Genomic DNA, 18,020 nt, shown 5'->3' with positions numbered 1-18,020 from the left:
AAAGCGAAATATCTCCAGTTATTTCCTTTTTCCCCTCCCCTTCCACCTGGGAGAATCACGTGTCTTTGAAAGACTGGGTCAATGGGGGCAAAAAAGAACCCATATAATATTATAATGGCTGGTGTTGGAATGGCAGGTAATTTATACTTCACTGATGTGTTGCTGGACCAATTTTAAGGGCAAAATGTTAGCGTTTGAGGAGATGAAAGAAAAATGAAAACATTTATTTGGTTTAATGGCTAAGTAAATAAACTGCCTATCAGACTTTCCCAGCTGTCAAGCCAAAGTAGCGTCTCTAACAATAGGGAACTGTTTGCTCTGTCTCCCTTACTAACAGCAGATATTGCCATAAATAACAAGCTGCTGTCATTTTTTAATACTGATCTTCATAGCAGAAACCCAAGACATATAAAATAATACCTGATGGATTTCTAGTGTTCGAGGGAAAAGAAAGCTGAGCTTCAGATGCTCAGAGAAGAAGAATCGTAAAAAAAGAAAAAGAAAAAAGAGGAAAAGGAAAAAGAAAAAAAGACACACAGAGTTCAGGGGACTTGGGTCTGAATGATGGTTCCAAAGCAGATGGCTCTAGACATATAACCCCTCTAAACCCTGGTCCCTCATATGGGTAAATATGGATAATTAGAACAGCTCCTCCCAAGGCTTCCCAGAATCATATGATTTCATGAATAAGAAAGTGCTTTGCAAGCTTTGAAAGTACAATATGTGTCTTCAGGATGATTATTACTATTCTGTTTTTGAGTAGAACCAAACAGCAGAATCTTAAAACAGAAAGCCACAGGAACAGAAAATAATCCGTCCATTCCATAGGCACGGGACTTAGAGGGAATCCAACCCACGCCATCAGGAAGGCTCAGGCAAGAGATGTGAAGGGTCCGGCTGAGGGCACCATTGGCCAGGATGGGAGGTAGGCTTTGGGCCAAGAGATACCTAAAAGATGACATCTGGAGGAGAATAAGACTGAAGGGAAATGGGAGGAAGGGGACGTAGTCTAGAGTTACCCCAGGCTCCTGGTTTTGAGGCCTAGGTGGTACCAATCCCTGCACTAAGGTACATAAAACAACATGCTTGAGCAGAAAAAGGCAGGTTTAGTTTAAGACCAGAGATCCTGGATGTGAGACTCTGGAGGTCAGAAAAGTAAACCAAACAGGAGATTGAGATTGCAGCATGGTTTTAAGTCATGTGGAGCAGTGGGCACAGCTAGAATACACTGTTTGCCCCTTACTACCAGCCAAAGGAGCTGGGCTAGATAGGGGAGCAAGGAAACCAGCACAGTAATGGGATTAGACCTGGGCTGCCCTCCTGGCTCTCCACCATCTCTCCTGGACTTTGGGCTAAACAGTCATCAGATCTGGAGGCTTCAGTGTCTGCCTGTAAGACAGGAACTGCCAGCCTGAGGGCCCTTCTTGCTCTGACACCTACACGTGGTGGTGGAGAGGGTAGTGGCTGGATGTGCTTCCAGGAAACTCTAGGAAAAACAAATCTAATTGATAATGGTCAGAAGCCGATCAGTGGTTGCAGCACCTGAGTGAGGGGTGGACTGAGAAGGACACAGAGTTTTTAGGGTGAGGAAATGTCCTACTGATTGTGGTGGGTAGGCACACAGGTGTGTATATTTGTCAAAACTCATCAAACTGCATAGCCAACATAGGAACCTTTCATTGTATGTAAATCATACCTCAGTGAAACTGATTTAAAAATCAGAATCGGTAAATTCATAGAAATGGAAAGTAGATTAGAGGTTACTAGGGCTTGGAGATAAAGGGGAATAGGGTGTTACTGTTTAATGGGGACAGAGTCTGTTTAGGATGAAGAAAAGAGTTTTGGAAACAGTGGTGATGGTTGCACAACATAGTGAATGTAACTAATGCCACTGAATTGTATAAATGATTAAAATGGCAAAAGGTACGCCATATATATTTTACCACAAAATTTTTTAAAGCTAAAAAAAAAAAACCTGGTTATATTCCAGGTCTGCTTTGTGCTGGCTGAGTGACCTTGGGCAAGTCACCAAACTCTGGGGAGCCTTGCTGCTTCTCTGTAAATGGAGATGGGATTGCCCAGGGTACAGCCTGAGTGTGACGCCCACATGAGATCACGAATGTAATACAGAAAAGGCCTTTAGAGACTGCAAATGTTTCTGTAAATGTAAGCTGTTATCACTCTGCGGTTCTGCCTGGCTGCTGTACATGAGCACATGATTCATACTTGTGCTCTGCTCTGCAAGTATGTGGAAGTCTCTGTTCTCCACAGGGCCTGCAGCCAGATTCCTCAGATGAACACATATTCTTTCTGCCCAGTTTCCTGGGCTGATCCACAGACAGTATTAGGTTTCATCACAGAGCCCGGTTGTAGCGGCTGTTACATGCTGTGAAGGAGAAGCCACTGACAGGTGATTTTAGGCTTAGCATCTTCTGCAGAGTAAGCATAAAGCCACGGGCCAGAATATGGGAACCTAGTCTTTCTTAGAGACTGCCTCCTCTGTGCTAGGCAATCTCGGTGTATTTTCCCCTTTAATGCTCACAGCACAGCTCACAGAGAGGATTTCTAGCTTCATTTGACAGATAAGGAAACTGGCTCTCAGATGGCTAAGGGACTATCACAGAGTCTTATGGATACTAAGTGGGTAACAGTGAGAAAGAAGATGGCAGCCTGGCATCCAGGATCCCCACCCTCACAGCAAGGCCTTGGTGCTCTGTTGACTGTGAACTAACTAGTTCACTGATCATCAGCATCAGACAAGACCACTCTGTGACCATGTTGGTCAAGATAAGATCACTCAATAGCCATGGCCGAGGACAGGCAACATAAGCATTGTCCACAGTATAAAAATGACCAAACATCCTTCTCTCCTCCCTTTAACCTTGCTCTGTTTTTTCTACCCTCAAGATGAGATTTATTAAAATAATCATAGTCCTGCTTCCTAAGGGCATCCACCCTAGAGAAAAAAACCCTTACATTCTTGGCTCTCCCCCAAATCATCTAACATAAGCCCAAGCCTGTAATAAGCCCTTCCTAAGGTCCTCTTACACAGACACCGTGGCTCCCTTGCTGCAGTGAGTAATCAGCCTAGCAGGTTCCACTGCAAGTGTGTCCCCAGGGGCCTCAGGCTGCAGGGAATTGGCAGTGGGGATACTAACTAGATCTGCCTGATTTCAAATCTGCATGCTTTCATCCCTTCACTGCACCTCCCAGCAAACAGGAGAGTCAACTTAAGTCAAAGATTGGTTAGTTGGTTTGGGCTTTATTTGTATTGTCTGGTTTTCCATCTACTTTATTGTCCTCTGGAAATGAAGATATTAAGATGCCAGGCCCAGTTGAGCTTAAAGTTCATAAGGATTCACCAGCTCCTGATAAAAGAAGAACTGCTCATTCATTCACTCACATCCTCAATCTCCATGTTGTTAGCAGATGTGCTGTGCATGTTCCAAGCTCTTACTCAGCATCTGGGATACTGATGTGAAGGGTGCAGTGGAGCTCACTGTGTAGAGGGTTTAGGAGCTACGTGGAGCACTGTAGACAGAGGTCTACACAGAGCACTAGAGAGTCTAGGAAGCCATTATATTTGAAATGATTCTGAAAGAAGGGAATATCAGGTGCAGGACAAAGAGAGGCCCAAAGGCAGGAGGCACTGCCTGAGCAGTCTCAGAGGTGGGAAAGGCCTGCCTTGTCAGGTAGACCAGAAGTACCAGATGGAAGGGGGCATAGGAGAGAGTGAAGCCATATTATTGGAAAGGCCTCCTGTGCCATCCTGAGGCCTTTGCATTATCCTTGGGGTAATAAGGAGTCAGGAGGGTCATTTCAAGCAGGAGACTGGCATGACCAAATCCATTTCAGAAAGAACATTGTGTCAGAGGTGTTAAAAAATGAAACATTTTTTTAAAGCCTGCTATATGTGACCTGATGGTTGAGTTTGACTCGTGGTCTGGAAGGTGCATTTATTAGCTCTAATGGACTAGGGGACTAATGGGTCTCATGTGCCCAGCAAAGGAGCTTTGGCCTTGCCCTGCGGCTAATGGGGAGGCTTTGAAGGATTTGAAGATGTGGTCAAATCTGCCCAGTGAAAACTAAAGACATCAGCATGCTGTGCTAACGTGTGATTCCATTTAGACATTTTGGAATGTTGAAAACAGCCTCAACACCCTATCGTGACCTTGTGGGAAGTCAGGTTGGAAATTTCTGGGTCAGGTGATTTCCAAGCTCCCCCAGCTCTGACAGTCTAAGATTCAGTAACAAGGAAGGCAAAGCTGCTGCCCAAACGGATAATGCATCACAGTGTCAGACTTTGGGACGATCTGCGGCTTGGGGTTTCCACGCCACTGCTCCCCTTCATTAGTGGGGATAATTGAGAGTTGACTGCACTCGTTACCGCTGTTGTGATGGGTATTTGAAGCTAAATTCCAGCAAGCAGGGGACGTGTGAATATTTATCTCAGCTGCAGGAAGTTAATGCAGTGTGGCATTAATTACCCCATCTGAGCCTGCTGTCTTCTTCTGTTTTAGGGTGTCATTCTCTGTTGAATAAATTAGTTCCAAACTTAGAACAGAGCACATTGTAGGGTGAGATCAAAGCAGCCTGAATTCTGAGGGCATCCAAAAAGAAGGGTGGGCTGAGGAAGTCTACTCAGAGAAGGTCAAGAGGCATCCTGATAGCCTGGTGTAGGCCCAAAAATGGCTTTTCCCGGGATTTGTACTTGACAGCTCCACCTTGGTTCACCCCATCCCCCCTTTCTCCCCTCCCCCTCCCCCCAGGATTACAAACTCACAGGAAACGAACAAGTTTAGCCTTACAACAGGTATTGGAAACATTTCAAGATGTTGACAGAGAATAGATTAGGTGCTTAATAAATCATCTTGCTCTAGATCTTGCTATATTAGATTTTGAGAGAATTAAAGCCCAATTAGAGTATTTTTAGTAAAGAACGTTGATATTGTATCGTAATTCATTAATTCAACAAACTTTTATTGCACACATACTGTGCTAAATTCACATGTAAAATGGCAGAAGGAACCAGTGAGTGGTAACCAGAAGCAGGGTGTGGAAGAATGGGCCTCCATACTTTGTCATTGGATACTTGGAAGAAGAATTACATGTTTTTGTTATGTTTAAAGGACAAAATAAAGTCCCATGAATGTAAAGCATTGGGGGACAAATTGGTTCTCTTGTACATTATGAAATAGGGTGCCTGGAAGGCTAGGAGGGGCCTTCTCCCTGGAAGAAGATAAATATAATCCTATATAATAAAAGGCTAATATGCAAATCAACTGTACAGCAGAACAAGTGGTTGCTATGACACACACTGACCACCAGGGGGCAGACGTTCAATGCAGGAGCTGCCCCCTGGTGGTCAGTGCGCTCCCACAGGGGGAGTGCTGCTCAGCCAGAAGCTGGGCTCACGCTGGCTAGCGCAGTGGCAGTGGCGGGAGCCTCTCCTGCCTCCGCGGCAGCACTAAGGATATCCGACTGATGGCTTAGGCCTGCTCCCCGTGGGCTCCTGGACTGCGAGAGGGTGCAATCAGGGCTGAGGGAACCCCCACCCCCGAGTGCACGAATTTCGTGCACCAGGCCTCTAGTATAAGTGTATAAGAAAATAGCCTGGATCCTGTTCTCAGCATGGTTACTAAGTAACCCTGTGACTTTGGTGAAACAAAACCTCTCCTCTCTGGGCTTCAGATTCCTCATCTGTAAAATGATGGATCTGGACAAAATTATCTTTTAGTCCATTTCAACTTTACAATCAAGATGAACAATGTGATATATGAGACACAGGAGAGGCATCACAATGACCCTGAGATCACATACCTCCCTGACCTTCCGTTTTTATCTGCAGAATGAGGATGGAAAGAAAAAAAGCTATTCTTAGAACTCTTAGGCAGATAAAATAAGACATGAGGGAACTTGAGAAACTCCAAAGCACTCTATACACTACAGCTTGAAGAGTTGGACCCTTTTTTTATCAGCTGTTGTAATAGACTAGGGAAAGTACTGGACCTACTTTTAAGTCTCATCCCCCAAACTCACTAGCTGTGTAACTATGCGCAAATGACTTAACTTTTCTGTGCTTGATTTCTTATTTGCAAAAGAGATCAAACATCTACCTTACATGGCTATTGTGTTAAATTAAAAAGTCAGTGTACTCTAAAATGCCTACTGTGCTAGACACACAGGAGGGGCTGTGTATGACATTTCAATGTGATAGTTCAAGAAAATAAGCAAATACAAAGGGTCCACTATTGCCTGAGCGGCAGGATACAGGCTAATGTATAATATATGGCATAATTAAGGTGCAGCTATGTTTATTTAATTCTGGAACAAACATCCAATAGTGGCAGCATAAAGGTCAGTTTTAATGGAAGGGCCTATCTACGGTATGCTTAAGACCAGAGCATTGATCTAGTCTTGCTTGGCTAGTGCATCCCAGGCCTTTGACATGAAGTCCTGAAGTGCTTTCAACAAGGCCAAACACCATTTACCACCTACATTTGGATGGGAAGTTGCTATGTTCTATACAGAACGCCTTGTATATGTATGTCTCAGGACAACTCCAATGTGCGCAGGCAAAGGTCTGACCCAATCTGAAACAGCAGATGGAATGGAAACAAGTCCCAGAAGTTTTTAACTAAGATCTAAAGGCACAATTGCTGTTTCCCTTGCTGTGAAGTGTGCCCAGTCATCACTGCTTAAAGAAACCAAAGGGCAGGTCGAAATAGAATTTCAACCGTATCAAATGGACACTCATAAAACTGTGTTGAAAAAAATCTCCACTTGCGTCATTATAATAGTTACTATTTTCTGAAGACTTGTTATGCCCAAACACTGTACTTAGATGTTATACCTCTAATCCTTCAAAAGCCCTACAGGATGAACAGTATCATTCCCATTTCATGGTTGAGTCTCAGACAGGATAAGTTACTTGTCCATATCACACAGCGTGTTCAGCTCTCTCTACTATATCATGCTATTTTCCTAACAGAGAAATCAGTCTCACTTAAAAACCAAGGACAAAACAGGGTGAGTAGTTCTTCCTGATGATTAAAATAAGTTGCCAAAATGATATGCACCATGATCAAATACTCAAAAAATCACCTAAGGTCATCCATCATACATTGTCACCTTTCTGTTCTAATCCCAAACTCTCCTTCCCAAGTTGTCTCAGAAATTCCTATCTGGAAAAGAATGTCTCACTTTGTCCCTCTGTCCCTAGGAGCTGGAGCCTCTCTATGCGCAGATCCACAGACCTAAGAAATAGCATCAATGCGGGCTCGTGGCGGGTGCTTCTTCAAGACTAGCATGGAAATCAGCATCGCGACAGGCTCTTATATTCTTTCACCTCACTTCATCCCACAAAGAAATTCATAATTGCCCAATGGAACTTGTTTGGAGGAAGGAACTAAGAGTTGTTGGCAACCAACAGCAGATACCTATGGCAGCACAACAAAACAAGGACACACAAAAGTATAAGAAAATTATACCCAACGTTAAATCACAAATCAAGCAAATGCTTACCCAGCAAACATTCTGAGCTCTCTTAATGTGGATTGAGAATGACCCCCCCTCCCCAAGTATGCAAAATCATAATTCTCTTTTTATTTCTCTACATGTTACCCGCTGTAGAGATGTCAAACTTGGAGTGACAGGCCTCAGAGTCTTACAGCAAAGTTGGCACTGACTTCTTTTAGGCAAAGGAAGAGGTCCTCTGTGACCACACTCTCATCATCCATATGCCTTTTGACATGTGATGATGTTACTTTATCACTGCACAGGGCCTGGCCTGCCATTTTCTCCCTTTCCTTCCTTTCTCATGTTTGAAAATTAATGGGTGTACAAATTTTGTATTGCTTTTGACTTTTTTAAGACATTGATGAAGAAACCTAAGTGGGGGAAAAAAGTCTCATATGAATGAATTAACTTGAAATCGCAAGACAAATAAGTGGTTGATAATTCTTTATGATCAAGAATGTTGCCAAAACAACCTTTTAGCTATCTCTGCATCCTGGTGAAGAAAGACAGCTTTCTGTTTGAACCCTCATTCTGTGAGTAGGAAAGGACATCAAGTCCCATTGATGAGAAAGATGAAAAATGCATCTGATTTCCTAAGAAGCTCGAAATTCTAAGTACAATGAAACAATATTTTTTATTTTTCCGATCTCTTGCTGCTGTGATGCTATGCAGACAAGTGTCTTCTCCACGTGCCATTTTCAAAGAAAAGTCATTTGCCAAATAATTCTGGTATAATCCTGGTAATGTGGCCCTGGATATTAAAAACTGACTTTCTCATGGAACAATGGTGGCGTGAGTATTCAGAATAACAAACTGATTCTGTGATCATAATGGTTCATCTCTATCTCTTTTTGTACATCAGAAAATTCAAATGGGATTTTTATTTTATAACTTAAAAAAAAAAACCTTACCATTAAACTCTTTAAATATTTAAGGGAAATGGCTTTAAGGAGTTCTAATGAAAAAAAAATTGCCAGGTGTTTTTCTTTTTGTAAATATAAATGTTAATGAAAATGCTTTTTAACAATGCCATTACACTGTAGAGAAGGTAGCAGATTGAGTGCAAGATGTGACAAGCGTGATGGATGGGGCTGGCTTTCCAGATGTTACTCTGGAGCATATGGGAGGAGGCTGGAGTTCAGGGACAGCTGGCAGCAGCAGCTGGCCAATCAGCAGCTAGTGAACAGGAAGGGAGCATGTGACTCCATCATCTCATCTAGCATTTCCACAAGAGTGCCTGCCCTCCGTGTAAAACAAGAACAAGGCAACTCACATTTTGAAGGTCTGTCCTTCAGATTCTAACCCTCCCTCCTGCCTCTCCACTCCCACCTTCTCCCACGGAAATCACTGGACTATTTGTACATGAAACAGAAGAGTTTAAGCTTCCTTTTTTTACATGTATGAGACAGAAAAGTGTAGTGTTTGGTTCGTATGTTTAGCACATGATTTTCATAAAGAATCTATATATTTTTGCCCTACAGAGAATTGTTCTACAGGTCAAGTGTGTTTTCCAATGTTCCTATGCAGTTACAGTATGTTGAATTTAGTGGTTTAACACTAAGAAGAAAACTTTAAAGAATCATGTGATTAATTGGATTTGAGGGTAATTACTATTATTTGGTTTTAAAATTCAAAAATTAGAATTTATATTGATATGATTAACTTAAATAGGCCTGCGTACTTTGGTTCCTCATATCAATAGAAACTGAAATGCTTTGGAAGAAGGTAAACTTGCTCACACAAAAAAAAAAAATTGATAAGTCCATGTGGTGGTTACTGTTGGAAGCCCAAATTTGACATTATCAGGTCACTGGAATCCAACTTTTTCCAGTTAGGTAAACTGACCAAATGTCCATTACAGAATCCACGTAAATGTCATCCTAAGGCGGAAGGTCTGAAGAACCAGAAAAGTGAGAAGGGCCATTTCCCTCCCTCCATAACTATCACTGTTAGTCCACATGATTCCTCCAGAAAAGTGCATGCATTTGACAATGAAGTCATCTTTTCACATGAAGGAGGAAATGGGAAAGGCGTGAGAACCATAAGAGATGTCCTGAAATCAGTTTGATGGTGTTTTCTGGGGATTTAATAAGATGAGCAGTTCCCATGAGGAAATGGCTTACATTGCTATGTTGTCCGTAATTCAGATTCTAAACAAGTGGTGCTATCTTCTCCCTCGATATGGCTGTCTTGAGTGTGTCTGGCAATATTACCCCACTGTACAGATTCTTTGGGTTGCTTCTAACACATTTGAAGTGAACCTTGGCGGAGGTCGCTGTATCAGTTAAAAACTGTTCCAGAGCCAATGTCATAGCAGAAGGTGAGAGCCCAGTGAACTCACCATTCATTGAATGTGATTGAAAATGTAACTGGCTCTGAGCTTAAAGTATCTGGTCCATGTGATGCATCCCAGTGAGGGAAATAAAGTCAAGTTGTTAGACTGCCATCCGTGTTATCATTGGCAGAATTCTGATGTTTAACAAGCACTGTTTGGTGAGCTCAGAACCACTGTATCCTATTCCAGGAGTACAGTGGAATTTCCAAATAAGAGCTGAGGTGCCAATACCAAAGGGTCATGGGGAGTCTGCACAGTTCCAGTTAGATTGATAGAAAAATCCATGTGTCCAGCTGTTAATTTATCATCCTCCACTAGCACTAAATTTGTCACTTTAAATTTTGAAACCAGGGAAACGCCACCTGTCATTCTGTTTCCACTCCCCATAGCTCTTCAATCTTTACATGCCGCAAGACTTTTGTGACGATTCGTACTCATCCCAGTGTCTGCTGAAACCCCATCATGTCATGTACCGGGCACCTTCTTTAAAAAAAAAAAAATGTTTACTCTGTGGGTTTGGTTCATTTCAATTTCTGCGTTCTGACACCTATTTTTTTAATAAAGATGAGAAAGAGAAATGACTGTTGCCGTACATTTCTAGACCTACTTTAACTTTACCTCAGATGACAGTTTGTTAACATATATGGACACATTATTTTTAACTTTATGTACAATGCATTCAACAGAACAGCGAGATTTTTAGAAATTTTCCATTAATTTCTGTAACACACCATGTAAAACTTACAAATAAACATGTTTGAGAACAACAGCTTAGCCTGGTTTTATTCCACAAGTTTCTACTGGATATTCAGGCGAGGGCTTGAAAGAGGAAATCGCTTCTTTCTAAGCTTCCATCGGACCCGTGGAGGCCTTGACCTGGCACTGAAGGTGTGGGTGTGGAATGTGGGTAAGAGTAGACAGAGAAAGCCTCTGTCAGAAGTTGAATCAGTTCATCTTCAATTGACTTCAGACACTGGATTTGCTTGGGAAATTGGCCACAGTGAAAAATAAGGAGGATGTTGTCAGGGAAAGCACTGCCTGTGTAGATGTGGTGTTCGGACCACATTTAGCGTGGGTCTTTCAAAGGGGGGAAAAGATTCAAGGACTAGCCCTATCGATTTATAAATTCTTCTAAATAAATAAATAAATACAAACCCTGCTAAACTGTTGGTCATTAAGCCAAGGTTAATCTAGACTCATTGAGTTCGCCATAGTTCATTTCAAAGTCAGTTGCTTAAGGAACCCAAAAGAAGGAAACATTTATTCTTCACATTCCCTGCACGCTCCTTACCAAAAAAAGCATAAAACAAAAAGAAATCTGCAGCTGGACCTTGACTTTTATATGTATTGAAGAACCGATTATACCTCTGTGTGTGTGTGTGTGTATGTGTGTGTGTGTGTATATATATATATATATAGTCATTTAAAAATGGACATATATATATATATATATATATATGATTCTGTATGTATGTATTTATGAGTGTATGTATATGTATATATGTGTGTATGTGTGTTATTCTCATTTCCTCTTGTTACTAAAACAGTCTGTCTAGCCAGTAATCAGCCAGATTACAGATTACAATTAGGTCATTGAAATGCCAGAAAACACCTCTGTTGAGGAATGGTTATGTTAATGGTGGCATAAACACATGCCCGCAATCTGGCCTCCTTATACAAAAAGTATTAAACAGATGTTATCGCCAACTTTGCAAAAATGAGGGAACAGCTTAGATTCCAGCAAAATAAATTTGAGGCAGATAAAAGAAACATTAAGAAACGCTCACTCCTGGATTGAGTTGCTAACAATTGTTTCACAAGCTCTTCTGCATAACAACAGTGGCTCACAAGTATTGAGAAGCTATTGTGTGCCTGCTAAGTGCCTGATAGGTGCTAGACAACATGAACCAGGGAGATGTGATCCCAGATTTATTGATAAAGAAATTGAGACTCAGAAAGGTAGAAAGAATGTCTTGGTAGAGTTAAGATGTGAACTTTACTCATAGTTGATTTTAATTTAAAAAAAAAATAGTTGGGCCCTGACTGGTTTGGCTCAGTGGATAGAGCGTCGGCCTGCGGAAGCAAGGGTCCCAGGTTCGATTCTGGTCAAGGGCATGTACCTTGGTTAGGGGCACATCTCCAGTAGGGGGTGTGCAAGAGGCAGCTGATCAATGTTTCTCTCTCATCAATGTTTCTAACTCTCTATCCCTCTCCCTTCCTCTCTGTAAAAAATCATTAAAATATATTTAAAAAATAGTTGGGCATTAACTCTTTTAAATAGATCACTGCAGGCTTGTTGAAAACCATTAACCTCCTTTATCTCTTCCCACACCTGTTGTTGATCTTTGGTAATAAGTTAGATTTTTAAGTTCCTCCAGTTTCAAGTAAAAATAAAAATCTATTAGATGTACTATCTTAAGTATGTTACTAAATACATAGTTTTTCCTTTACTTGGCGCTTTGAAAGGATATGTGTCTGAGGAATAAAGAATATAGCTTTTGGCCCAACTAGTTCAAGTTTAATTAAAACCAAGCACTGGTATAAGGGAGGCTAGGGGACTGTCTTGGGTGGGGGGAAAAAATGGACACATATGTAATACCCTTTGTAATAAAAAATAAAATTAAAAAAAAAAAAGCACTGGTGATTTACTTCTCCAACCCAAGTGAATCTTAAAGAAGTGACAAATTAAAAGTTGTCCTGTTTAACTGCTAGGCAGACACCAAAATAAGTCAGGCAGCCATTTCTTCTTTCATTTTGTGCCTGAGAGCAAACCCTTGTTGTTTTGACAGTAAATGTTTTTTGTTTTACTCTGAATGACAGGAGGAAAAATGCCTAGAATAAAAACAGGTTTCATTGAAATAAACCTTCAAAGCTTTTAAAAGATGTTTAAATTCAAGGGTAATGTGAGCAATGAGAGATTTTTTTTTAAAGGATGGAAATGGCTTTCAAGCCCTTTGGTGACCAGTTCTGAGTATTTATGTTAGGTATGAATAATAGCTTCTATCTGTAGGTTCAGCTCCTTTTCTGTTATTTATAAATTCTTACACAAACCCGAAAGGAAAGAGGTATGCAGCTTAGGAAATGGAAACTGAGATATTAGGAAACAGCTGTCAATCACCATAGCCAAAGAACTCACTCAGAGGCCATCATAGTGTCCAGGGTCTGACTCCCAAGGCTCTTTCCTCCACTCCTGGCTGCTTCTGTGTGCAGGGTTCCTGTGATGTCAGATTGCTCACGCACCTTCTGTAAAACAGTTTGAGTCTTTCCTTATTCAATTCCAGAGAGTATCTGTTCTATTAGAAAAATCACACTGTGCATTACCCTGACTGATTAGTACAGAAATCGATTCTCAAGTGAAATGACTGCAGGTATTTTAAAACAAAGGAAAATTCAGGCTTGTTCTTGAGAGCAGTAATATCCCTAACCCAACCTAATGAATATTTAATTTCAAAACAAAATCCTTGCATTCGCTTTATCTTCCAAGTTACAGAGATCTGAAGAAGGAACCTCTTTGAAACAGGCTTTCTGTTCATCCTTTGCAGAAGAATATGAATAACTGCCAAGTGGAAAGTGTCTAAATATTCTTGTGAGATGGAAGCCTCTGGTGACTTGGGTCTTTAATCTTCTGAACAACCTCTTGCTACTTCTATCACTCATGCTGGGGTCTCAGGCGGGACTGGGGAAGAGGCAGGAGTGGTTGGAGATGAAATGAGCAGCAATCAGGGCTGGCATACTGTCAACCAACTGTAAAGTGCTAAACTGTCCTTCATACCAAACTTTCAGCAACTCTACTGTGCCTTCCCTTTGGGGGTGAGAAAAACCCTGAAGTCTGTCTCGTTTCAGATTATAGGTCAGTGTCACTCACCTGTAGCTCATGGCCACGACCTCATAAATATAGGAGCTTAGTTATTAAAGGAAAGTTGTTTCCTCTTACCTGCCTGCGCCCTTTCAAACTTCCAGAGAAGGAAAAAAGTGGTATGCAATCACACTCTCCATGGTGTGCTTTCAGGATGGATCAACATCACAGTGTAAACTAAAAATCAAGAAAACCTTACTCAATGGTTGGCCCACTTTTATCAGAAGAGAGATGCAGAGGTCAAACAGGTAGATAGATGTTTCTTTGTTCTTCTTATTGTCCACTGAACTTAGGCAGAACCTAAGAAGTAGGGTACTTGAGCAAATCTCCACCTTCACCTATTATGTGTCGCTTTTCTCGCGTAAGTGGAGCACAGTGTCTTTATGGACTAGTCAATATGGAGTTGATTCTAGATGATGAACTCAATTCAGAACATGTTGGTTTAGGCTCTGGTTCCATGACATGCCAGTTGTTTGACCTCAGACAAGTCACTTAGGCTTCATTGCTAGCATTCAGTTCACATGTAACATTCAGACAATACTATATACCTCACAGGGCTATTATGAGAAATAAAGTTGATGATATCCTACCTGGAAAGCAGTAAATGGTCAATACATAACCTATTACTAATATCAAAGAAAGTCTAGTAGCTATTGTGTGTTTTTGTACTCGACCCTTCCACTTTATGCTCCAACATCCATTATCACAGCACAGAGCTCTACCACGTGTGTGGGATGGCAGCAAGTGATTGTTGTCTCTATTGTACTGTCAAAGAAGGGCAAAGACACATACCTCTTTGAAACTTTTTTACTGGCAAAGTTTAAAGATAAAATTTACTATGAATTTATTCATGTAACAATGAGTTATGAAGCACAGGCTATGTGCCAGGTACTGTGATAAGCACTGGAGATTCAGCAAAAAAATTACAAGATGCATATATGACTGTCCCAACTTCAAGAAATTCAGACTCCAGTGGAAAAAATATGTTAATAGATGAATAAATTATAGTAGAAACAGAGCTGAATCAAAGCATGTGCTGATCCTATGGAAATGGTAAGAGAGGGCTATAGAGAAGCGTTGGTGTTAAGGTGGGTTTTAAATGAGTAGGAGTTTACCATGGGGTGATGGCAGTAGGAGAACATTAGCAGAATTGGCAGGACCAATGAGCATAGTGTGCTGGAGTGCCTGTAAGTGAAGGGGGAAAATGACACCTTGTTTAAGCTATTGAATAACACTAGAAAACAAGTTTCTCAAATCAGATTTCAAAGCTAGAATAATAAAATATCAAAAAAGTAGTCCAAATTATAGCCTAATCTTTCTAATGAATAATCAGAAATTTCTAAATTAAAGATTAGTTAATTAAACACAGCTCTAAAGCATAACTAAATAAAGTGGATTCTTAGAACACAGTAAGTCAAGGAAGCGTGTCTCATCTTAGCAGATACCAGAGGCATCTGATAAAATTCATTATCCTCTTTGAGAGGAAAAAAAAGGAAACTAAAAATAGAGCATTCCCTTCACATGATAAAGTACATCTATCTCAAGCCAACAGCCAATAGAAAATGTAATATGAAACTTGAGGGCATCCCCAATAAAATCAGATGGAGGTCAAGGCTGTCAGCCATTACCTCCATCATTCAACATTTTCTGAAATTTGAGGCAATTTAATAAAAGAAATCAAGTATGTAAAAGTAAAATGAGAAATTTATCAATGTCTGCAGATAATATTTTGTAATAGGAAATAACTATTAGAAGCTCTAAGAACTAATAAGAGAATTAAGGTGGTTAGTTTAATATATAAAAATCAATATTTTCTATATTGCTATAAATACCATTTAGAACACTTAATAGAAAAATTGATTCTATTACTAATAGAAAAAATTAAAATACCCAAGACTAAATTTAGTACTGAAAATGTAAAATCTAGATTTAAAAAATTACAAATCTTTATTGATGAGCAGAAAGTAACAACAAATTGAGGAAGGTTCAACATTATAAAAATGTCTATTCCTATTTATGACAATGCAATTTCAATCATAATCTCAGTTTTATATCTTCAACTTCATATTCTTAAGCATATCTGAAATAGAACAGCATGTGAGAATATTCAAGAAAAAAATTAATGTAATGAGGATAAACTTATACTATGTGATCTCAAAACATAAAATCAAAATAATTTAAAATAATTGGCACAGGACAAAGAAAAGAATGATCAGTAGATATAATATAAGATATAGAAATAAGCCCAAGACATTCATTTATAATTAATTAATGTTTAATTGAAAATATTCAGATCAGGCTCAGCCAGTATAGTTCAGTGGTTGAGCGTTGAACTATGAACCAGTCTGGCCATATGCCAGGGTTGCAGAATAAATCCCTAATGTGGGCATGCAGGAGGCAGCCAATCAATGGTTCTCTCTCATCATTGATGTTTCTATCTCTCCCTCCCTCTCCCTTACTCTCTGAAATCAATAAAAATATATTTTTAAAGTACTCAGATCAATTATGATAAAGACTTTAATAAATGGAACTGGGGTAATAAAAACTGCTAGAAAAAGTTAGATTCCTACCTTATACCATATACTGTAGTTAATTAAAACTCATATAAATTAATATCAAATGTGTCATATGTAGCCATGAAAGTATATAGGAAAAATAAATGAATATTCATATTGAGGTAGGAAAGGCCCTCAAGAATAACACAAATGCAGAAAATATGCTAGTATATTTATAAGAATATGGATAGATTTAATTTTATGAATATGTTTAAAATGCCATAAACAAGATTAAAAAGCCATAGAAAATTAGAAAAATATGTATAGTTTACATTATAAGCAAAACTTCATTATCCTGAATATAAAGAAATCTCCTAAAAGTTTAAAGAAAAAGGTTATAGAAAAAAATGATAAAGAATATCAACAGATAATTCTCAATGGAGAAATACAAATGACCCATAAATAATAGCTAGAGATAGAAAACAACTAACTATTTCAATGGGGAGCACCTTGACTAAATTACAGTATTATGCAGCATTTTTTAAAATAATTTTTTATTGATTGATTTATTTTAGAGAAAGAGGATGGGAGGGGAGAGAGAGAGAAAGAGAGAAACATTGTTTTGTAGTTCCACTTATTAATGCATTCATTGGTTGATTCTTGTATGTTCCCTGACTAGGAATCACACCCACAAACTTGGGGTATCATGATGATGCTCTACCCAACTGAGCTACTCAACCAGGAAGCATTTAAAAAAAAAATTGAGTATAAATAAGCTTATAGGAAACAATGTCATGGATATATAAGAAGAGTAGGTTTGGTAAGTTCCTATTCCTATTACTATAAAAAGTGTATATAAATTGCTATTTATTCATGGAACATTTTTATTATGGTATTCAGGAAACTGCTCACTCATTTGATAAATATCTGTTGAATGCCTGCTATGTGCCTAAGACTGGAATTTAAAAGATGTAAATGCCCATGGCAGTGAACAAATAGGTATTAAGATGTTTTTCATTTATTATGTTTAATACAGACATATTAGAAATCTAAATTTCCAATATGTAAGAGACTGTGTAAATGTTATATCTGTAGAATGGACGACACGCTTATATAATCAGTGATAATCCCCTTGAAGACAAGAGGCCATATCTCTCACTTTTATCTTCAGCCTCAATAAGCGTAAGTTCATGAATGTGGACGATGCAGTCATTAAAACAATGTTGTAGTACCTCTATTCATTCCCATGCCCCTTTTGAAATTAATAATTCAATTTAGTAGAGTATAAAATCATGTATACATTGTGATCCCAATTTGATTATATAAATACTAGAAGCCCGGTGCACAAAATCATGCAAGGGTGGGGTCCCTCGGCCTGGCTGGCAATCCAGGCCTATGGGATGCCAGCCGGCTGAGGGGGAGTGGCCCTGGGACGTTGGCTGGCCAGCCCCCACCCCAATCTGGGCCATCGGGGCTCAGCCAGCGGGGGGGGCGTGGGTGAGGTGCGGGGGTGGGACTGTAGAAGGTTGGCTTGCCAGCCAGCGGAGCTGGGTGGGGAGAGACCATGGGAGGTTGGCCATCCAGTGAGGGGGGAGCCGCGGGAGGTTGGCTGGCCGGCCCCCTGATCAGGGCTGATCTGGGAGTTGGCTTGCCAGGAGGTGGGGGAGGGCCCGGAGGAGGTTGGCGGGCCAGGGGGAGGGGCCACAGGAGGTTGGCTGTGGGAGTGCACTGACCACCGAGGGCAGCTCCTGCATTGACTGTCTGCACCCTGGTGGTCAGTGTGCATCATAGTGACTTGTCAGGCATTCCAGTTGTT

At 40.2% G+C, this 18,020-nt stretch overlaps 1 protein-coding gene across 3 annotated transcripts in view; it reads left to right on the top strand.

The window, feature by feature from the left end:
* Positions 1 to 7,466, top strand: part of DAB1 (Dab, reelin signal transducer, homolog 1 (Drosophila)) — a 1,114,753-nt gene extending 1,107,287 nt beyond the window's left edge. For all 3 annotated transcript variants that reach the window (XM_015566970.1, XM_006768369.2, XM_015566969.1), the window contains one exon: positions 7,223 to 7,466. In XM_015566970.1, coding sequence (XP_015422456.1) covers positions 7,223 to 7,267 — 45 coding nt within the window. In that variant the 3' untranslated portion in view covers positions 7,268 to 7,466. The remainder of the gene's footprint in view (positions 1 to 7,222) is intronic.
* The last annotated feature ends 10,554 nt before the right edge of the window (positions 7,467 to 18,020 follow it).

The sequence above is a fragment of the Myotis davidii genome, unplaced genomic scaffold, assembly GCF_000327345.1.
Source record: "Myotis davidii unplaced genomic scaffold, ASM32734v1 scaffold79, whole genome shotgun sequence".
Classification (NCBI taxonomy): domain Eukaryota; kingdom Metazoa; phylum Chordata; class Mammalia; order Chiroptera; family Vespertilionidae; genus Myotis; species Myotis davidii.
The sequence above is the reverse complement of the archived record's forward strand: the minus strand, read 5'-3'. Positions and strand labels throughout refer to the sequence as shown.